At 41.6% G+C, this 23,069-nt stretch overlaps 1 protein-coding gene across 1 annotated transcript in view; it reads left to right on the forward strand.

The window, feature by feature from the left end:
* Positions 1-10,331: 10,331 nt before the first annotated feature.
* The window catches only part of ALK (anaplastic lymphoma receptor tyrosine kinase), a gene marked incomplete at its 5' end in the record, with an annotated part of 76,129 nt that continues 63,391 nt past the window's right edge, over positions 10,332-23,069 (forward strand). Inside the window, 3 exons of the mRNA XM_009699457.1 lie at positions 10,332-10,536; positions 18,398-18,529; positions 20,013-20,113. Of these exons, the coding sequence (XP_009697759.1) occupies positions 10,332-10,536; positions 18,398-18,529; positions 20,013-20,113 (438 nt within the window). The remainder of the gene's footprint in view (positions 10,537-18,397; positions 18,530-20,012; positions 20,114-23,069) is intronic.

Raw genomic sequence — 23,069 nt, forward strand, 5'->3', positions numbered from 1 at the left:
CAAACTGACCGCATTTACTTTGCAGTGGGGCTAGCAGACCCTGTTTCATATTCTCTTTTCTTTTACTTGTTTTGTACCCAAATGTGTATGTTTGCTAGGTCTTTATGAAGAATGAACAGTAAGCTGTGTGTCCTCCTACTTCTCTATTTTGTGTAATGAATCATTTTGCAGTTATAAAGGATTTAGTTATAAAGGATTTGTCTGCCAGGAAGAAGTACATTTGCATTGTATAAATAGATTTATCTAGAGTCAACAAGGTGTTACGCTTTGCTGAAACCTACCCAGCTGGGAGGAGCATTTTACATAACAACAACAGTAGCAAATTTATGAGAATTTAATACTATTGCTGATGATGGTTAAAAGATTATTTAACGGCCAGCTGAATCAGTTGGCAAAATGAAGGGAAGAGGGATTGGAAGAAACTTGAAGGGGAGCTTGCACTCAACAGAAAACCTGTTGACAAAGTGGATATAAAAGAATATTTTGGGTTGGCGTACATTTTATGGTGCCAAATTGGACGATGAGAACTGTAAAAGAAATGACTCTCAGTTCTGAGTAATTGTGTAAAATCTTCTGAGACTTTGCACAGTCTATTCATTGAAGAGTAAAGATCTTAAAGAAAATCTAAAGTCATAGAGACATAAGACATGTTCTGTCTCCTTGATCTGTCTTTACTCATAGCAACTGTTTTATTAAGATTCCTATCACAGTATTAAAAATAATAAAGAGCCATTTTAATATTATTTAACATTTGTCTAGCTATTCTGCTGTGACTAGCAACCCACAGGCATTGTAGTCATTATAATCATCCTCAGGGCATGATAATTCTGAGTAATAGTATTGGTCAACTCTTACAATTCACTCTGCACCTCAGTATATGTTTGGCAAAGAGGTCTTGTGTGGAAAGCATTAACCAAAGTGTCTTTTAGCGTGCCACAAGGCAGTAGAGAGACTGCCTGAAACCTGGGTGGTCGTCTTAGAATTGTGATGTCATCCTTTCTTGTTTTTTCCCTAATATCCTCAGTACATACTTTGGCTTACACAGAGCTTGTCACTGTGCTACTCACTGACATCTGGGCTTTTTTTCTGTAAGCATTCCTAATTCGTAAGTCTTCTGCATGTTCAGGGGTTAGCAGAGATTCTCCAGCAGAGTCACAGACTCCAGGAAGGAGTTGTTCTCCAGGCTTTTTTTGACGATGAGGGCCATTGACCTTCAGCAGCTTCGCTCCTGGGATAATTTCGTTCAAATGTAGCAAGGCCTTGAAGCACAGCCTGATAACACAAGAGCAAAGAACTGCTACTTCTCCATCCCTTTGGGCTGGCTTCAGAGCCCTGAGATGCAGGCAGTATTCAGTGCAGTCAGCTGGAAGAGTCACCAGTGAGTCATAGGATCCACCAACATACTGATGCTCAGGCATATGTGGAGGTAGGGTAACACTGCAGTGTTTCCTTTTGCTTGCCTAGGATGGAAAGCTGCGTAGCCTCCATCCACATTAAGTCCCTTCCAGTGGCAAACCTGTTATGTGTCACCAATACTATTGCTCTCCCTCACAGCAAGTGTTCATGTGCAATTTCATTTTGCTTATGCTTTGAGTTTTTGAGGTATTCTTGCTCAGTTTTCAAACAAAGTGGAAATTAACTCCTCAATGACAATTTGTTGCAATTAGACAACTGCAGAGTTTTGCAGAGTTTGGCACAGTGAAGAGGGGCACAACATGAAACTTTCTTCCCCAGCAAGCTTCTACTTCTACCTGGAACAACTACTGCCATTCCACTGTGGGGCCACTGCTTTGCACAGTAAAACATTTGGCTGTGGTACAAGGATGCATCACTGCACCCTGCTGAAAGGGACCACATATGCATGCTCATGATTGTGCTGATTTGTGGTATTCCACCCATCTCCCCCAGCAACTGATCAGCAGTAGGGCCATAAACCTTAATTTAATACTACTGACAGCTAAAGGAGCGAGACTGCTTTAAACAGTTACAGAAGCAGGATTGCATTTTAGAAATGAAAAATATGATTCCTATATAAAATGATGTTTGAATACAAGTGTCATACCTCTATTTGTGTTTTTCATGACAAGGCATACAAATATACGTCTGTTGACTGGTTTGGCAGTGCTAAAAGCACATGAGTGAGAGATTACTGAGATGCTACTGTTGCAGGGTTCAGCGAGAGGTTATGTCTGACCTCCATGGAATCAGCTCTTGATGAGCCATGCAATCTTCTCCAGTCTCTCCTCTCTGTGGCTTTTTTTCTTGGATCTGGGCAGCTGCAGCCCAACCGGTAGAGGTTGCAACAGGAATCAGAGAGTTAGTCTGGTTTGGGCAATTTACAGTCTCATTTAAGTAATTGAAATTAGTTGATGTGTACCAGTTTCCTCATCTTTTAAATGTTATTGATGGGGGGTTTTTTGTTGTGGTGTTTTCAAGAACGAAGAATTGAGAAAATCTTCTATGTGGTAGCAGTGTTGGCCGTGCTTGAAACTGCAGAACTTGGAACAGGCAAAGATAAAACTTACTTTAATAATTGAAAGTAGATTTCAACCAAGCCTCCTAACAAGCAAAATGTGGAAAATTACATGTGTTTCCTATCTAATCAGCTCTTATAGTTCACCCGAGAGGCACGCATGAAGTTTGGAAGCACTATTTTCATATTCTTTCTCCAGTAGCCTTTGAACTATATTCAGTTCCATGTCTGATGTTGAGAGTGGACCCATGATAAATCTGCTCCTGTTGTCTATAAATACGCTTAGAGATCTTAACCGCTTCGTGATTTTGTCAGCATCTACCACATGTGACAAGCAGCATTCATCTTCCAGTGAGCTAGTAATCAGTCTGGTTGGTGTTTCCCATGGGTAAGGGTGCTGCCTGATAAGAGCTGGTCTCCAAGCCTCTTCAGACCCAGAGGCGGCTGGTGGGAATGGCAGAGCTAATAATAGAAGTTGGACCTTTTTATTTTCCCTCTCCAAGGTTTATGTTTTGACAAATTCACAGAAAATCACAGAAAAGGGTTTTTTGGTCTTTTCTTTTTTAACCAGTTGCTTACTGTTACAAGTATAGTTATCACTGCTTTTAGGAGAGGTATGAAAGGTGGGGCGGGGGGTGTTTTGTTTTGTTAGTTTTTTTAACTCACAAAGATGCAATGGTACCTGAGAGAAAAAGGAATCAAATAGCAAATGCAGTTTGATATTGAAACAAGGGCAACAAAAAGCAACCAAAAGAAATGAGATTTGGGATTTTAACAAAATTACTCTATCCCATTATATTGTTCTAGGTCAGGATGTTCGTATTTAGGGATGAAAACCTTAAAGATCTGCTGTGTGATATGCAATTTAAAAAAAAAAAGTCCAGGGACTATCCATACACAGTGTTTCACAGGTATTTAGGAATAAGTACTTTCCATCTCTTTTGGCCCTTTTCAATTTTGTAGATACTGCAGGATATGTAGGTACCGCTGCAAGCTGGAAAGGCACACTTAATTTGTAAAATTTGCTGCTGCTGTTTACTTACTATTAATTTCTGGATGTGCTGTTGGAGCTACTTATTCATTGGTAAGCAAGTCACAGGAAAAAATACATACGTTACCATGAGCCCTAACAAAAACAAAAAAGCAGCTAGATTTTGTGCAAGATTAATAGGGAAAAGCATTATCATGTCATTTATTGCACTCAGCAATTATTTGCTGTCTCAGGAGCTATGAAGATAAATGTTAGATCCTCAGTCAACTTGCCTAATTGAAAAATGAGAAAGTGTGAAATATAGCTAACTTTCTTATTCCACATTCTTATTTCATTATAGTTTTAAGGAAGCTAGTTGTTACTGTAAATTCAGGAAAGCTACATCATACCAAGATTAACGTTGGGAAGTCATTCAGTCAAAAAGCAGGAAAAGTAACTAGACCTGGTCAAAAACATTTCCAAGAGAACGCAGAGGGCCTGTCTGGTCCGAATGCTGTATGGCTCTGTAGAAAGTTCATACTCCTGAAATGTGGCAGTGAACAAGTGCCAGCTCCTCAGGTGTGCGGTGGAGCTTTGTTCGGTGTAAGCAATTGTACTGGCAGATGTGTTAAAATTTGTATACTAAGCATAACATCCCTACTTTGAAGCAACAGCAGAGAGGGAGAGCACATTAGAACTGAACTGGTTGAGTTCCAAACCAGTAAGTTTCCACTTGTGTATCCTGCCCAACATTTTATCTTTGTCTGAATTTGCAGGTTTTCAAATTTCTTGGGTTTATGACAATACTTGGTTATGTGTTGAAACCTCCTAAGTCACTATTTCCAACCCAGAATTGTTTTGAAACTTTTGTTCTGTGAGAAATTTGGACACTCTTATTTTATGGTTAAATACATTTTGAAATGTTGACATTTTCTGTGAAATGAAAATTCTGTTTCTACATGGTTCTTATGAGGGAGATTCTCACCTTGGAGTAGCTTCCTGTGGGAATACTGCATCCTTAGCGTGCAGGGAAGGGGGTGCTCCCTCCATGGGAAGTTATTTACTGTCCTCTGTCCTACCTTCATCAAATGGATGGCCCTGTTCATTTTACACTGTAAGTTAGTCAAACTGCACTGTGAAGACAGAATAAATAATTTCCTTACAGGTTTTTCCATGGCTGTGTTATCATAACATCTTAGTTCCTTACAAATGTTAATGAGACAAACATCACAGAGCTCTTGTGATGAGTTTATTCGTATTTTATGTATAGGAAGTGAAATAAGATTAAAGCCAATTTATGTAACTGGGAAAATGGGCAAGCTTTCAGGCATATACAAACCTGGGCTGCTTTTTCTGCCTGTATCAGGCAGTCTAATAAAAAGAGATTGCCGCCTCCTACAAGTGTGGCTTCACTTGCATCCTTAGGCAGTGACAGCGACAGTAACAATGCTGTTACAAAGATTAAAGTCAGAAATTATGAAGTGTTGACTAATTTTGGCTGCCTGGTGTGAGAAACCTGGAAACCAATCTTTTTTTCAAAGCATTTTTTGAGGACATTGTGTTTTCCAAGTATCTCTCTCGCTGGTCTCATTTGCAGCTGCAACCGCTTGGCTTCTCTGCAGATCTGAATACAGGTGTCCTGGGGTGGGTGCCTGGAAAATGAGAGCAGTGTAACTCGCCGTGAAGGTTTTGATTTATGTGATCTGTCCAGTATCACGTTGGAGTTCAATGGCCATTTGCCAAGGATGGCTTCAGTTCCCTTAAACATGAACTCGTCTTTCTCTTCTTTCATTTCCCTACCTGCTTTATTTCATACCTTCCAACTTCTGTAATGGTGAAAGCAGGGGTATTAATGACTCGTATCAATAGAAGATTTACTTTATCGCGGAATATGGCTATCCTCAGCACCAAGTGAGCCATCAGCCTTCAAATGTCTGCGCTGCTGTAAGGCTGGAGGGTTGGAGATGAAGAGTGAGAAAATAATATGCCTATCAGAAATGGCAAGACATAGAAAAATCAATAATCAGAAACTCTCCAGAATTCTCACTGTCTTTTTATAGCTAGACAGCAACTTTTCTTTGTTTCACACAGCCTTTAAATGCCCCAAGTACTCTCTCTTTAAATATCTCTGAGTCAAAGCCTTGAACTCAAACCGGAGGAGGAACAGATGAAATTGAGAAGTTAATGACAAATACTTGTGACAGATAAGCATTGTCAGTGAGGTTGTACAATCCCTGATTTTTAGTAGTATTTAGTGAAAGACTGCAGCACTAGCCTGTTAGAAGATATTTTTTAAGAGGTGTAATTAAATAGTAGGAAAGTTTCTCTTTTTTGAGAGCTAGCACATATGGTGAGGTAAGCATGGTGGAATTTCATGGGTGGGTATTTTTTACTACGGACACGCTATTAAAAATGGAAGTTTTTCACCTTGTGTGCATACAGGGCCTTGCCCAGAGAACCGGTGGAGTCAATTCAGCCGTGTCCAACCGGGCTCCTCAGGGATAGCCCAGAGAGCAGCTGCTTGTTGGTAAAACATGCATGAGGGTGCACATTCATCCCAGGTCCTTGCAATTTCTGTTCACCTTTTTTTTCAGAGTACAAATGACAAGGTTTTTAAACGGCAGCCAAGCACTGTCCTATTAAGCTCTCTTATAATGTGTGCTGAATGGGAGGGCTTTACCTGAGTGTGTTGGTCCTGAAAGCTTTTGGTAGCATTAGAAATTATGGCCTGAGAAGTTGAATGTAACATGTGAAGGTATAATTATGTTCAGCTTGATTAATCCTGCATGATAATTAGCAGCGTAGCAAGTTTACAAGATAAGGGATATCTTTGTGAATGCCTGTAAGAATTTCCATCTTTCATCCCACCTGGCCAAGCGTGGTAGCTGTAAGTGGAAGGTTCCCATTTTGCAGTGATCAAACATCACAGTCTTTCTGGCCACGTTCCTCAGAGACAGATTCATCAGAGCTTGCCAGTGCACTTTGATTTCTCTGCTGGTCAAGGGAGTGGGGAGGAGAGAAGAAGCAACCCAAGTCAGAGAAAATCTGCTGAGGAGTGAAATACATCCCCTTTGGCCCCACAGACTGAGCAGTAAGTTGCTTATCCTGCGTTAGGCTACACCACATGATTTTTCCCTTTCCATCCTGCTATGTGGAAACTAAGTCCAAGAGCGTGGGCAGTCAAGAGCCCAGGCTGCCATTTGTGTCCATGGTCTGGTGCTGGATTTGAACACTGCCGAGGCTGGGCTGTGCTCAGAAGCAGGGCCTGTGAGGTACAAAGTCAGCACTTGTTCCTCAAGGAGTTGTTTGTTTCTCCTTTCAATTTAGAGCCTGAAATGCCATTTGTTTAATGTTGCTGTTTAAATAATGATTTATAAGGCTCCAAGCCAGCCGTGGTACAGCTTAATGACTGCTATAATTTATGAATGCCACTGGCTACATAAACACTGCTGTAAATATAAAGGATGTCTCCCACAAATTTTCCTTTGATACTTATTTGATACCATTCATTTTCCCTTCCTTACGTATCTTCTGTGTGTGAGTTGAGGCCACTTCACTCAGCAATCCAGGTCGTTCTGGCTCACCTTGCCAGGAGTGGTTGGGGCTAGGAAATGAAAAGATCAAATGCCTATTTTTTATTTCAAAATATTTTAATTAAAAATTAAGTTTCCTTGAGCATGGATGCAAACATCTGCATGAAGTGGCCCATTAAAAGGTTCATTTGTATTTGTGCTTTTTTTGGTTATCTCTTCATTTTACTGGTTAATCATCTCCTTTATCCAATTCATTTTGCCTTTGTACACGCAGTAAGCAAGCAAACAGGAGACAGGAATAAATCATGCACTGTCACAGAGCCCAGCCATTTCCCGGGCTGCAGCTTTGCTATTTGTGTTCTCTAACCTATACAAGGAGCATGTATATACACGTTTAATGCAAATCTGAGCTAATTCAAGCCCCATCTCCACAGAGATGAATGAGCATGCAAATCTGCTGCTTTGTTTTGGAGGAAAAGCTCCTGGAATTGCTTGATGTCTAGTTGCAACTGACATCTTTTAAATACTACAGTCAGTTGACTACAGGAGATTTGTGCTCCTGGGCTGCAAAAAAGACACCTGGGAAGACAGTAGGTGCTCTTGAATGCCTTGGTTCCATTATAATTAGTGTTAATGCAGTCATGTGCTTGGACAACTGAGTGCCTTTACAAAATTGTAATGAATTGAGTAAACAGAACAACTCCGTTGCCTACAATAACCCCTCCTCTGAATCGCTGCACATCGTATCCCAGCAGCTGCTGGGATAAAACACGGACATTGCTGAAAAGATTGCAGATAAACTGAGTGGGACATGAGAGCTGGTAATAAGTGTGGGCTTCAAAACCATCTGTGGGGTAATTCAGAGAGACAAAAGTACTTCTGAATTTGAGTAGGACTTAAAGATTTTTAAGAGTGTCATGATGTTACTAGCCTCATGGAAGTGCTCTGGGACATGTGCCTGGACTTTTCTTTAGGTGGTACTTCCAGCAATACGGTACCATATAGGTTCATTGCATACCCTTAGGAGAAGGGATCACCTGCTAAGTTACCGGAGTCACTTCTTACAGCTTTCTAGCATCTGTTTGGACACTGACCTGAGCCTGCTGTGTCTGGCTTGTGACATGCAAAGAACTTTGTCTCTGACATAGAGAAGGCTCTCAGTGGTGTCTCTAAGAGTGCATTTTTGCAAGGAGCGCAGCAAAGCCAAGGAAGATACCTTCTCATTGCCTTAAACCCTTACCAAGGGGCCTGCAGAAATTGTCAGCAACCAGCTCTGAGTTATTTGGTCCATTTTTTCTGCAGAGCTCTCTCTGTAGTCGTGCCTTGACCCTGACTGAAATACAAGGGCACTGTGCAGCCTGTATGCGGCAAACCAGAATTGCTCTAAGGCAGTCAAAAAAATCGAGCTGACAGTAACGCAGAGCACCCTTTTCAGGAGCTGGGGTCCTTTATTAAAGGTTTGGCATGTATTCCCCCCACTCCTGAATTGATTTGCGCCATAAAATAAGCTTGAAGAGAAATAGTGGTTGTTTTCCTACATGCTTCATTAATTTTTAGTTTTGGCAGGCAATATAAATAAAAGTATCAAGTGCACATCTAATTGAATCACCAGTGATTCCCAACTCCCTGTAGTACCAGAGAACATGATGTAACTGTGCTGTTTAGCAAGCATGGATGAGTTAGTAGGCAAACAATGGCTCACTCTGCCCAGAGGCTTTGGTTTAAGCTTGAGCATTTACCCATTTAATATGAGACAGGGCAGGAGTTGTTGCATTGGGGAGTTCACAGCACAGACCTCTTTGAACTTCTAGGCTTGCCTCCTAGGTGTAGTGACTGGAAGCACATCTCTGCAGAGAGTCAGGGAAGTTTGAATTGCATCTACACCCAGATTTTTGTGGAAGGAGCTCTGGCACTTCTCAAGCTTAGCATCCTCCATACACACTGACTGTAGGATGTTGCTGAACTAATTCCTGCCTCCTTCAGGTGACTGATCTAGAGCATGTGTCTCTTAAAAAAAGAAAAAAAAAAAAAAGACCTTGTCCTAAGTGTCTCACTTGACCGCAATCAAAGGGCTCAGGATGAGAGAATTCCTACGGTAAGGAAAATTATTTTTTTTACCTACGTCAGGCTGGATGATCTCTGACTTCTCAGCTGTCAAGGGAATCAAGTGCCTCCAGAAAAAGACGATGCTAAGGGACAACTACTCAGGATCATTTCTGAATGGATGATACTGGCCTCTAATTACAATGTTCATTGACCTCATTTCGTAAGAGTTGGCTCCTTTCTACATTGCCAGCTGCCTTTTGCTGCTTAGCATATGTAAAACGAATTAGTGATTTTTGTGTCTTGGTAGATGTAGTCATAGAATCTTAGAATCATAGAATGATTTGGTTGGAAGGGACCTTAAAGCCCACCCAGTTCCAACCCCCCTGCCATGGGCAGGGACACCTTCCACCAGACCAGGCTGCTCCAAGCCCCATCCAGCCTGGCCTTGAACACTTCCAGGGAAGGGGCATCCACAGCTGCTCTGGGCAACGTCTGCCACTGCCTCGCCACCCTCACTGGGAAGAATTTCTTCCTAATATCTCATCTAAATCTTCCCTCTTCCAGTTTAAAGCCATTGTCCCTTGTCCTATCACTCCCTGCCCTTGTAAAAAGTCCCTCCCCAGCTTTCTTGTAGCCCCCTTTAGGTACTGGAAGGCTGCTCTAAGGGCTGCCGAGACCCTTCTCTTCTCCAGGCTGAACAACCCCAGCTCTCTCAGCCTGTCCTCACAGGAGAGGTGCTCCAGCCCTCGGATCGTCTTTGAGGCCCTCTGCTTAGTCTGCTGTGGGCTCCCTGACTCAAGGGGAGGGGAGTGCAGGATGCAGGAGTGCATATTGAAGAGAAAGAAAAATACAAGCAGAGATCAGACTGTTTTCTCTTGTGCAGAGAGAATATGACAACGCGATACATCCAAGTCATAGGTAATACATGTTGACAGGAGGGCATGATGAAAGTTTGTGTTCTTTCCAAATCATGTAGCCGTGTTATTCCTGAGCTAGACAGAGAGGATGTCAGTCTTCAGGGCTGTCAGTCTAGCAGTAAATTCACACACAGTTAAAAATCTTTCATGCGTGTTGTGTTGTTCTTGAGAAGTACCACAGAGCAGGCTGCAGGATTTCCACCCTCTTTTCAAGGGTCAGAGATACCTTCCAAGTTAAAACACCAGAAATGCCTGGGGAACTGAAATTCTCTGTTTGGTGGACCATTAGATATTTGATAAGATTAAACAGGTCAAACAAAATAACTACTTTATCAAGTAATTACTGGATTGAGGGGATTTCACAAGGTGTTCTTCCCTTCATTGTTACCCAGGATCCTGTGACCTGTTGGTTGAGAGGAAGGCAATTCAGTAATCTTAAGTGGTTTTTGTTTTCCTTTTCTTTAGGATCTACTTCTGGCTCAAAAATGGCTCTGGAGGGTTCCTTCAGCTGCTGGAATGGAACAGCGATCAGGCTCGGGCAGGCGTGTGACTTCATCAGGGACTGCGCCGAGGGAGAAGATGAAGGAGAAATGTGCAGTGAGTAAATCCAAACCCCGAAGCTGCATCCTCCTTTTCCAAAAGCATTGATTGTTTTGAATTTTAATGCCTGAGACTTTAACACTAATAGACTAATTTGGTACTATCAAAAGACCGGTATCCTCCATAACACATGCAGTTTCTCTGGCTGTCTACCTGTACCGGACCATTTGATATGTTCCTATGCTCGCCTGCATTGATTCTGCAGCAGGTCCTTAAGATGCTCTTAGTGCTTCTTCTCTTCCGAAGTCCTGATCAAAATTGCAAAGGAAGTATAGCCTGAATACCTAGATGCCTTGCAGAATTATGAAATGTGTAGTTTGTTAGAGCCTTTAATCAAAATGTAGCACAACATGTGCCAGAAGGGAGACGAAGGAGAAAAATTCTAAGATGAAAAATGAGTAGAGCCAGTAGCTTGTCTTTGACCAACTTCTGTGTCTTTGTAATTCCTCTTGTTTTCTATCCTCTCTTCCAGCAGTCAGTAGTCTAATAAAATACAGTAGAAGACAGATAGCAGCCTGAGTTTTCTGAAAACTTGCTCTACCTGAATACTTTGTAACTGTGCTGTGTAACCTAGATACTTTAGGACCTTCCTTTAACCATCTTGAAGATGCCTTATCTCTTTTTCTATACCTCTACGTATTCTACCTCCAGCATCTTCCCCTTTGCCAGTCTACAGATAGTTAGGAGTGGTGGATTGTCAGCCATATGGTTTTCTACAGAGCAGATATATCAAGAAAAATAAATGTTGAGAGTTCATCATTTACCATATAATTTAAAGTGTATATGTCACAGCTGATCAAGCCTACAGACTTTTGTCAACAGAGCTGCATCGATTTGTTATGCAGAAAATGTGTTCCCTAACCAAAATACCAGTACTAGCAAAAGCCTTTAGACTAGAAGAGGCAATTATTCTCAGTTTAGCTTTTATATGTTACAGCTAGAACAGAGGAGAATCTGGGTAAGGTAATTCAAACATGCTGTGTTGATATAGGTGATGTCTAGACTAACAGACTTCTGCTGTTTCTAGCATAAACTTAACATAAGAGTGACACACAGTTTCTAGTAAATTCCAGTTCTTTGCTGCTAATAAAGAAATGAAGTAACAGATTTTATTGCTGTGGAGAACAGTGGTTTGACCTGGGATCATCTAGTAAGCTAGTTGAAAACTTGAAATTATATGCTTCTCCATCATGTTAGACATTAGAATTTAAAGTTACTCACACACACAGTGAACATGAAATTCACTTTCATAGGAACAGTGTCATCTCTGTGGACTTGCAGCTCCTTAGAACCAATAATGCTTCATATTAGTAGTATTGAAACATTCTTTTTGCCAAAGAGCTTTAAAACAGCTCCTAAACCTCATAATGGTACTTCGATTGTGTTCTACACTTTAATTAAACAACCTAATAAATTATGATAATCAGTAGATTGAATGCATTTTCGTTTCACTGGAAGTAGAGAAATGTATTATCTACCATCAACTATATGTCCACTATATGTACATTGTTGTGTCTGTCTGCTATAAATGGCTCTGCCTTGTGAGGGTAATCCTGTCTATGCCAGTGGGAACGGGAGAGCTCACAAGGTGGAGTTGTACCCCAATCATGGATGCGAGCTGAATACCACCAGAAATGGACCAGGCCTAGAGGAACATACTTACCTGTTATTTTAAAGCATTGGAGGTCTCGTCCATATTCACGGATCAGGAACCTGACTCTGCTTTTGCCCCTAGCTGCCACCCCATATCCCATAGTGAGCCAGTTGGTAAAGTGACCAGTCCTTCTCTCACATATGTTATCCATAGGGGTTGGTTTGGTTGCCTTTTCCCCCCTCCATGCAGCATTCATCTGTAGCTATTTGCATAAAGCAGTATAGCACTTACAGTTGTGTCAGCAAAGAATGTACAGCGAATGTAAATGAGAAAACGTAAAAAGCAGAAGATATTTAACTGCCTGTTTAGCAGAGTATTCCTCCCAAGCTTGAGGAGGAGACTATACGGCTTGTATTCATCCACAGGTACTGGGAATGAGAGTTCTTACTCCCAACCAAAAGGCCTGAAAAGCACCATCTTCCACCCAAGCCACAAAAAGGACTGGTGTGCCTTAGCGAGAGCTCGGGTTGTGGGTATGTCTGCTTATCCACTTAGAAGCCTACTCAGTTCTATGGCTGATTTCTCTGCTTTTGCGTCTTTACTGTGTTGAATATTGTTGGCATAAGACTTCTTCCACAAAACAGAGAAGTGATCTAATGTTTTAGATGTCAGTTACATCTGCATGGCAGTCTAACACAAAACATATGTCATCTTTCAGCACTTTAGTTGTCATTTTACTCCTGAGCAACATGGATGTTTTCATCAGCTTTTTGCAAATGTGGCAAAAAGTGATTCAGAAATATAAAGCTGAGAAAGGGGTTTCCCAAATGCTTCTGCTTACACAAAAGAGCTGTCAGAAAAAGATGTAGCCATGCTCAAAACTGAGGGGAGAGCTTTTAAAATTACTGTAACCAAAGGCTTCTATCTTTGAGCTTCAAGGAGATGTTGGCAGTTTTTTCCTTTCACAATCTTTTAACTGTGCAGGTACTGATTATTTTTTTTCCTTCCTATTCATTCGATTTTTGTTCCTTTCTTAGCTGGAAAAAAATCTCCCTAAAGCCTGCTGTTTGTTAACATCTCTTTACTTATTAATGGCCAATGAAATGTCACGGTGCTTGTTCTGCATGCAACCAATTAGTCTGTGTAGAGAGTGTAAAATCAGAGAGGGATGACCCCTAGAGAAAAACATGTTGCTGTTTGAGTCATAATCAAATATTCTTGCAGGAGCAAAAGACAGCTTCAAAGAGGCAGATAAGGAATTAGATGCCGAAGTGTGTTGATTTGGGATCAGACATACAGATTTAACAGACTGATGGAAGTGCCACACTGGAAATTACTTTGCAGAAGCATATTTTGCAGACGTACGTTAAGAATTCAGATAGAGGTGGTCTTGTGTCTTTGCTGGTAAATTCAGACTTTTATGGATTATAACTTGCTGAAAAAAAATTACATACATCCTCTTACTACAGTAATCATGTATGTAATATACCTGGTATGGTACAAGATAGAGATGAAAACTCAAATTATTTACTAATACAGATTGACAGAGCTCTGCTTTACAGAAAGGGAGAATTTGTTTCAGTAGTTTTGTGCTTCTCTCTTTAGTTAACAATATCTTGGATTTTGGTTCAGTAATCTTTTGTTGCAGGGCAGCAAGTCTGAGCAAAAATAAAAAAGTTACTGAAAAAAGTGCCTATACTTTTGGCTAGTCCAAAATTATTTTACTTTCTGTCTCAAATTCACCGAAAACTTTCAGCCTGGGAAAATACTGGTTAATCAATCAAAGCATGTTAGGAAAGTAATGGATATATTTAAAACCCAAAAAACTGGGAGGTGCTGATAGCATATTTATTATCTTGAGACCCAGAACTCAGAGGATTCACTCAGGATATGACAAACTCAGAACTGATTCTTTCTTCTGCCTAATTTGAACTTGTATTTCCTATTTCCATGCAGAGTTTCCAAGATCGTGGTCTGTAGTTCTGGTCTAGTTCAGAAGAAAGTGGTTATTCAAGTCTCTCCTGGGCTTGCTCTTCCACATTTTATAAATTTTACCTGGAATAGGGGTTGAAAGTAATGTCCTCCATCTTTCAAATAAATCTCATAACCACTGGGTTATAGGGTAATTTTCACTCTTTGCCTCATTGAATATTTAAGGATGTTAAACACATGACCAGGTGAGCTAAGGAAGAGTGGTATCTGATTCATGAAAGGAGCGACTCAGGCTGTGCTCTGTGGTTGCAGGAGTGCATGCACACATCTGTCAAAAGACCGGACGGCGGCTGGAAAAGGAACCTATAAAGTTTGAATTTGTGATAACATGAGCAAGTGACCAAAAAAGCATAGATAATTAATTCTACAGGGGCCAGTTTACTTTCTGGGCAAAAACGCATGAGGAAACCACTGGATTAATTTATATCCTAGTGATAGATGCAGCCCAGCAGAGTCTCCCTGCAAGCAAAATGATGAAGTAGCAACCTGTTGCCATGCTGTGTGCTCTTAAGGTTCCTGTCTTGCATACACTAATCCTTTTGCTTCTTTCTTGATCAAAAGCTGTACTTCTAACAACAAATTCTAACTTCTGCTAGTTCTGAACTCGGCAAAGCCTTCTGGTATTAAAGGATAAATCTTTGTTGACTGTTGAAAAGTATTTTCCCTTCTTATGCTTCATTTCTGGTAGAATTTGGCTGACCAACTTTGCTAGCATAGAGGCAGCCGTTGAAACAAACTCATGTTTAAGATTCATGTGCTGCTTTAAATTATTTGAGTAGCTGATCTATTTGGCTTCTGAGATTTCCTCCTAAATTTAGTGAAGGTCCATACATACCAGAGTAGTCTTTTATTCTTGTGTCCTTTATAATATGGGTCTGGAATTTCATCCAAAAGTTTAAACTATAGTATCTGGTTGATTTACACCTACTTTGAAATCAAGAGCCTACTCCATCTGCTTAATAAATTATTCCAGTTGCTAATTTTTCTTGCTATTACAGGGTGAAAAATCTGAGTTAAAGAAACCTTGAACTTCTTTAGGTTTCACTTGAAAGGTAATTAATTCTGAAGGCTTGAAAATATTTGCTTAGGAACAAGTTTAACACCCTACAGCTTTTCTCTACTTCATCACTAAAATAAAAGCAGACTCTTACATTCTCACAGTGTTCCATCTGACTGGATTACTCTGTTCTCCATCCCATATCCACAAACTCCATCTTAATCTTACTAAAGTCTAATTCTTTTGAGGTTTCTGTCACTAATGATAATATCCAACATGGCAAGTTTCAATAGGGGTAACTCCTGCCCCCTCATTTACTTGATTTTCCGATGAAGGTCAGATTAGCTTTCCCTCATCAGTGCAATGTCTGCGCTAATGTAAGTTTGAATTATAAACATTCAGAAAATTGAGAAGTACGTGACGACAGAGAAGTGCTACCCAAAGAGGTCTTTGTGGATTGGCAATACACGGAATCACAGGTGCTGTATGTGTTCAAGGCAAGAAAGAGCAGAAGAGAAAATGCATTCAGGGCACAGGACATCTGAAAAGTCATAAAAAATTAATTTTTGGAGGAGGAATTAAATTTTCTGGGAAAGTAATAGCTTCTTATTTATGCCGTTACTTGTTCATTGACAATGAGCTTTTTCTGGCCTCCAGGCAGGGATTGCTACTTAGATGACTCCTCCTGCTGCTCTGACTTGTTTACATCATCCTAGATAGCGTATGGCCATGAAATGAATTCAGTTGGACACTAAGCCAAACTGTTTTAATAGAAATTCAGGACACATTATAATTTGTCATTTTCTTTGGATCCCAGCCTCGGGCTGAGCAATGAAATATAATCAAGTCCTGGAGAGGGGTAAAACAAGGAAGCAACTCTCTGCTTAACACCTTCACATTTAAAGACCAGGCTGAATCAAATTGGAGATTCTTAAAAGGAAAAACTTGAAAAAACCTTAACTCCAGTACAGGTTTTCATCTTTCCTTAACAGATCGGGGTGCTTGCGGAAGGTGGCAGTAAAACATGTCTCTCACCTCCATGTCAGGTTCCAGGTTCAAATTGGGCTCTACTAAAAAGCCATAGATGTAAGATTTGTTTCAGTTTCCTCTGTGAAGTGAGTTGTGGCTCAGGCTCTTAGAAAATCAAATATTTCTGATCTAGATGCTGCAGTTGTAGTCTTCCCCAGCTGTTTTCTCAGGGTAGACCATGGAGCAGGTGCATGTGCCACTGACAGTGAATTGCCTTTTGAGGTGGGTGAGTCAAAGCTGAGGCCTTGTAAGCAGCTATTTAATTGACCTGCACTCTCAACCAGGAGGTTCTGCTGAAATGTAGACATTTTGAATGATCTCGAGTTTGAATACTGGTGCCTCAGTGTTTGACAGCCACTTTATAGACAGAAAATTTCAGAGGGAAAATTTTTTAATGATCACAACAAAATGTGGAGTTCAGGAGCCTCCTCTTCTCATAAAGAAGCTAATTAAATTGCCAGATTAACCCGACTGGAAGATTCTCTTGCTTTAGGAGTTTGTAGTCTATCCAGCGTTTTGTAAGTGAAGGTATTTTTACTGTGATTTTAACAAATTATTGAAAGGAAAAACTGATTTTCTGGGTATGGGGTTTTATAATGTGTTTGCACATGAAATTTCATTTTTATCTTGCAATTTTAAACAGATTTCTTGTATCATTTTCTTTACTTTCAAAAAAAAAACACAAAACCCCACAGCAAAAAAAAAAAAGATAGTTTTAGGGGAAGTTTAGGGGAACAGGGAAGGAGAAAACAAGTATGAGCTAAACTGGTTTTTAGTACAGATTTGAGTACACAATGGTGTAAAAACTGTGAGAAGTCAGGAATATCATCATCCCTTTTGCGGCTACATCTGTTCATCACAGCAGTTTTTCTAGTGTATTGGAAGAAGGAGCACCCCCACTGAGCAAGTGTATTCAGGGGCTGCCAGCCCCAAAGACTGGTTAGTCTATATGGCAGGGGAAAATGACTGGTCACCCTTCTTTGCTTCTCTTCTGACATCTTTAATGTCTAAGGTAACTCTATAGTAAGAGGGCACCTTCTTCACTCAGGCTAGCTTTTTATGCTCTGCCTTTTTCCCCATAAAACCCAGTTTGTGCCCTTATATGACTGGGAAGCCTTCCTGTACCTGGCAGAGTTGTCAGCTGCGCCCTGGGTGCAGAATCTCTGTTAAGGACCATTAGTGATTCACTAAAAATGAAAATTGTGTTACAGTGGTAGTGATTTTACGTGGCATTTTACAAGGTCCATTTTCTGCCAAGGTTACAGTACAGAATCTGGCCTCATGTTGAAGAAGAGAAATGCAAAGGTAGAAGTAGACAACAGAAATTGGGGAGGAGGCAGTGAGGCTTTATTGAGGATGGTGGGGAAAAAATATTTCATGAGTTTTGAAGGAAATGAGTGATTTATGGCCAAGTAGACAATGTTCATGTACGGCAATGTAAGTGTATGGCTCAGGGCAAAGGGAGCAGTACTTTGCACCTTTTGTAAGAAGAACGTACAGTGTAGGTGGCGAAGGAGATGGAAGGCATGAAATTACCTTCTGCTTTGAATGAGATGACTGTTATGTTAAAACTGGTTAATTTAAAGACAAAAAGCTAGTGCATCTTTATTGTTTGGAGCTAGAAACTTGCCTGAAATCCTAAGCCAGTGACAGAATGAGTGGGCTTCAAAGCCTGAAAGTATGGCTTAAAATAAACTAACCTCTTTTCATCCATTCATCTCACCGAACAGATTCACAGGTGTAAAAACTGAGGCACAAAAGGATTCAGGGCTTTACCTGAGACGGCATCAGTGCTCACAGAGAGAAGAGGTCATGTTGCTGAGCTGGGCTGAGTAGAGACCTGCTGTAAGGGAGGGGAATCGTGTTAGGAACTTACCCATCCCCAAGGTTTTCTTTTGTGGGGATGCAGAAGCAGCTGTTAGGAAAGCTATCTCCAAGATAGAACCTTGAGGGGGTATTTAGGAGACCCTCTCAGTGTACACTGAGATGTGTCCTCTCACTAGGGTTCGTCAAAATCAGGAGGAAGTCACTTAGTCACAGTCTGGGAGTTGTTTCCCTTGCCACCACCCTCCCCACGGTCAGGCACTCACGACTCCACACGAAATGACTGAGTAGCTGTGAGGGTGCCCGCACGCCCTGGGCAAACTGGATCAGAATAGTCAGTGCAGCTTCTCAGTGTGCCCAGGAATCTCCTCCTCAGCTCATGTGGGTTTTTCTGTATGTGTGTGTGTCTTTCCCTCTTGCAGAAAAGCTTCCCTCTGGCTTCTACTGTTCGTTTGAAGAAGAGGACTGTGGCTGGATGCAGGGCTCCTTTACGTCCTATCCTTCTCCATGGCGGATTGGAAGCCCGGAGCACAACCGTTTTCCTTCAATAGAAGGTGTGTGAGGGTAAATAGTAAATGCAGAGAATGAACAGCAGAGAGCAAAAAAGATACGCAAATGATGGGGAGAGGGAATAAAACAAAAGGCACGTTTTGCTGCGTACTTACATATCCAGCCTCCAGTGAAACAAAAGCCATCTTTCTACTCCAGGTGCTTTGAGCAAAAGACTATCCTGCTCACTCCCTGTCTTGAGGGTGCAGAGTGGTAACTCGGGTTTCCACGACTGACACCAAACACAAATCTTGACCCTTTCTAAACAACTTCACACCGAGTGTTCATCTGCATGACCCTCCTCCATACTGATCTGTTACTTGCTTTCTGATTTTCCTGTTTGCTTCCTCCATTTCTCTGTACTACTGCTTTTTCCCCTGCTCACATTCTAATTTTCTTTCCCTTTACTCCATTGTCCCTTGAGTTCCACTTCTATGTTTAATTACTGTATACTTGATTCCCCTACCCAAATCGCAGTAGTTAATTCCTAATCCTTCTCCTACAAACCATTGAAGGTTTATACTTTGGGCACTGAACTACTGGTGGTTGAGTTTTGGCAAACAGGCTATCCACCAGGATAAGCTTTTTCCTAATGCAATAATGTAAATCAGTGAAGGCATTTATTGCTGAGGCACAGAATATCTAAAGGGATACAATAATAATAGCAGAGTTAATGGTGCATAATCCCAGCATTGCTTTAGAAAGTTAGATCCAGAGTTAAACATGAAGAGTAAGATTCTCTACTTTTGTGTGAGCTGCTAGAGGCTCCAGTGCAGCTATTCTGATTTATGCTGTCTGATGGTTTAGCCCGCAGTGTTACAGACCACAAAGTGGTGGAAGCATAGATAAACACGAAGGCAAAGAGCCAAAAAGAGGGTACTGTGGGGAGCTGGCAAGTGCTGCTGCTGCATGATTTGTCTGTGCTGTGGAGACAATTTCAACGAAATCCCAGATAATTGAGCTCTAAGTGGTGGTACCCTCCTGAGCTGGAGGGCAGAGCTGAAGTAATGCAAATACACACCTTTTCATGCAGAGCTGCCAAGGAAAAACCCTAGTGTTACTACTGCCCTTGTTCCTCTTGTTACAACAGGTGATTAAAGGAGCAAAGAGGCCTCCAGCTGCGTTAGTATTACTCTGGTATTTTGCAGTAGCTGTATTTTGTTTTGCTTTGGGTCGAGATAAATATTCCCTTCCAAGTTACTTTTCATTCATAAAAGATACATATTGTTACTCAGCCTTGCAAGGAGGATGAATCTGAAGTCATGGAGCAACAGAAGATAGCTGTGGGGGGAAGGTAGACAGACTCCTTAAATGTGTTTCCTGAGTATGTTTGTTGGGTATGTGAAGCTGCATCCCTAATAAATTGAAAAATGCTCTCTGGCATTCTGCTTTAGCAGGAGGCAGCTAACATAGGTTCTGGGGAGATTTCACAAACCCTGAAACCAGAAGGTGAGTGCAGTTTAACCTTCTTCCTGCTCTTTTATCCAGGTTGTGCACTCCTCCTTAACACCAGCAAAGCACCAGCAGTAGCAAACGCTGTCATGACCAGCACTGCCTTTCCAGCTCCTTTGAGGAACTCCCCCTGCCAGGCAAGTTGTAAAGTTTTCTTTTCTTTTGCAATTTACATAGCTTTTTGTGTGTCTGACTCTGGTCTGACACTAGGTCAGTAGCACAGCAACCGCTTTCTCTGATCACTTATCTATAAAATATACTTATTTAAGGCTCCTATGTGCAGGGGAAAGATATGGTTATCTGCTTGAAACACCACAAAATGTGCTCTGAAAAGCTTGGCATATCCTGTCCTCATTGTATGGCTTCACATGATGTATTAGAATCTTCGTAATTAGGTGTACATGCTCTAAGGGTAGGGCAGCCAGCATTACAGAAACACAAAGAGGAAGAAGTTTGCTGCGTGACCAAAGATTGTATTTGCAAGATCCAAGAAAGAATAGGCCTCAGGACTGCCCCCGAGCTGCTCAGAAAGTACGGTGCATGCTTTCTCTAGCACAGCTGGGATTTGAGCTGGCAGGTCTTCATAATGCTGCACTTCAAACCTACCAACCCTCCTGGAGTCCTTGTTCATAGGAGCGCTGAAGTTAGCAGCAGCAGACGTAAATTAATGTAGAATGGAAACAGGTTCATATTCAAGCAGAAAAGCTATGGACAGTCATAAGACGTCAACTTAAGCAAGTACATCAAGGCTGACCAGGCAACCCTGCGCATGGTTGTCATCTCTGAGTCAGTTGTACTTAACCCTTAAACTGCAGTTTACAGAAAGGTAACCTGTCTGCATCTTGTTACTCTAGTCTATAGCTTCATGGATTATATTCTCACTGATAGGATTTATTTGACTTATGACTTTGAACCATGGCTAGTGACTTAGAGCATTTCACATCTTGAGTGGTCACCCTGAAATGTCACATAAGGTCCTGGATCTGGAGCAGAGGGATATGGAAAAATTGATCCTAACAAAGCATCGTTTGTTGTTTGAGCACTGAACAGACAAAAGAATCAGACTCTCCCTGTTCATTGATCTTAAAATGCAGAAAGGACAAGAAGGGATGTGTTAGAAAGTCCTCTGAAATGAAAGTACATAGAAGATGGTGTTTCTTTGGCTTAAAGTTTGCTTTGGTTCACTTCTGTTGGATATCTCAGTTCATATGGCAGAGCACATCTGGTTTTGTTCTCTTGATATATTCACGTCCTCCTTCTTTAGGAAATACATTCTACCTTGTTTTTCCTGCCTTCTGTGACAAAGGCATATGCAGGTTCTGAATATTTTAAGACCTTGTTCTGCCATGGACCAGCAAGAGCAAATGTTTTTCATAATCCACCTGACACAGGAATCAGAGTGAATGATTTCCCAATATGTGTATATTTTTTTCTTGTGTATACAACAGTGCAAATAATTAAACTTGCCATCGGGGGAGAAGCTGCCATGTATTTCATCTGCTCACATGCCATCCCACCTCCGTCACTCCCCTTGGCACTTAAAAAGGCATCCGGACGCATCCAGCATTGCAGCTGTCGGTAATAAAGAATGAAGGAGTTTGGCAAGGGTTTTGTCTCTTGCCTTTTCATATAGTGTAAAAGCTTCTCTTCTCAATGAGACCCTGGTGGCTTCAAATTCTATTTTACTGGAACAATCTGTCTGTGAGCAGAATAATTTAATTCCACTTTTCAGACAACACAAGAGGAGAAAGGAGATGTTCCCCCCCCTACACACTTACTCTTCCAATAGGTGCTAACAAACTTCCTTACAGTGAAATTATAGTCAGAAAAGCAGTTGTGAAAATACCATAATTCTGTCCTGTATTTATTCACTCTCAATCACTTCCTGATTGAATTGGCTCAAATTCAAGCAGTAAAAGATGAGTTTTCTTATACCTGTCACTGCTGAGAGCTCCACCTGCCATGTTGCAACCAGGACAGATTCTCTGGCAGCTGAAATCCCACTGACAAAACTCACTCATGATTCATGTGGCAAAGGGATCTCAGCAAGTGTGTGCAAATTAGACCCGTTTATTCTTCCACAGTCAGAGCAAGCCATAAACCTGCCCTCCCTCTTGTATTTGATCCAGCTCACGTGATCCTTTAGATATCTGCTTGCTCTCCTTGCATGTTCACTTACATAGTGGCTTGTTCTGACAGCTGGTACCAGCACCCCAGAGGGATTCAGCTCAGATTCACATCCTCCACCAATATATATTGATGATAGAGGCTGTCCTTATGCCTGTCATTTAACATCCTTCCTCCTCCTCGTATGCCGTGTCTACCCCAGTATCAACATGCCCAGCTCAGCTGAACTCCTGGGGGTGAGACTGAGTGTGCTGCCCCACCTACTCGGGCTGCTTACCTCCCCCGGCTGAGCAGAGCTTACCCCTGCTCTGTGCGCGGAACTTTATCAAAGGCCATACGCTGCAAGCCCTGAGAGCAACAACGAGGCCAGCAGACATCCCCAGTCTGCTGATCTTGACTCCCCTGTCTTCTCTCCCTGCTATGTGGAAGCTCTGGGGCACTACTAGACCTGCTGTTTACCAAAGCTACTATTTTTCCCCTTATCCCTTAATTTACTTTTATTTTATCCAGACAATTACACCCACTATAGCAAATGCTGATACCCTGCTTTTTAGCCTGAGGTGTTCCTAGGAATTAATTACTTCAACCTCACTGTGAGGAGCATTATCTGCTGCAGTGCTGTTTACCAGGCTGAAAGATTCTGGATTTTGGCCAGAATGTCCATGGAACTGGGACTCAATGCTGATAAGGAAACAGTCAAGCAGTCCACAGTGGGTGCCAGCCACAAAGAGTTCGGTCATGTTTTCAGGCTTGTTTTTTCTCCATCAGCCTGGCTGTTTAATCTTCCGCTGTGATAGACTGGCAATGGAGATGACTGAACAGTCTGAGAAAATGACTACTGACACCCTGGAAACTTGTGGGGTGGCCTGGTCCAAACACCTTCCCTGCTGCAGTTCTGGGCAGCTGTTGGCAGCAGTGCTGACACTAGCACTTGGGAGACTCCAGAGCCTGGGTGGTTTTTGGCAT

This window comes from Cariama cristata, unplaced genomic scaffold (assembly GCF_000690535.1).
Source record: "Cariama cristata isolate BGI_N322 unplaced genomic scaffold, ASM69053v1 scaffold4514, whole genome shotgun sequence".
In the NCBI taxonomy this organism is placed as follows: Eukaryota; Metazoa; Chordata; class Aves; order Cariamiformes; family Cariamidae; genus Cariama; species Cariama cristata.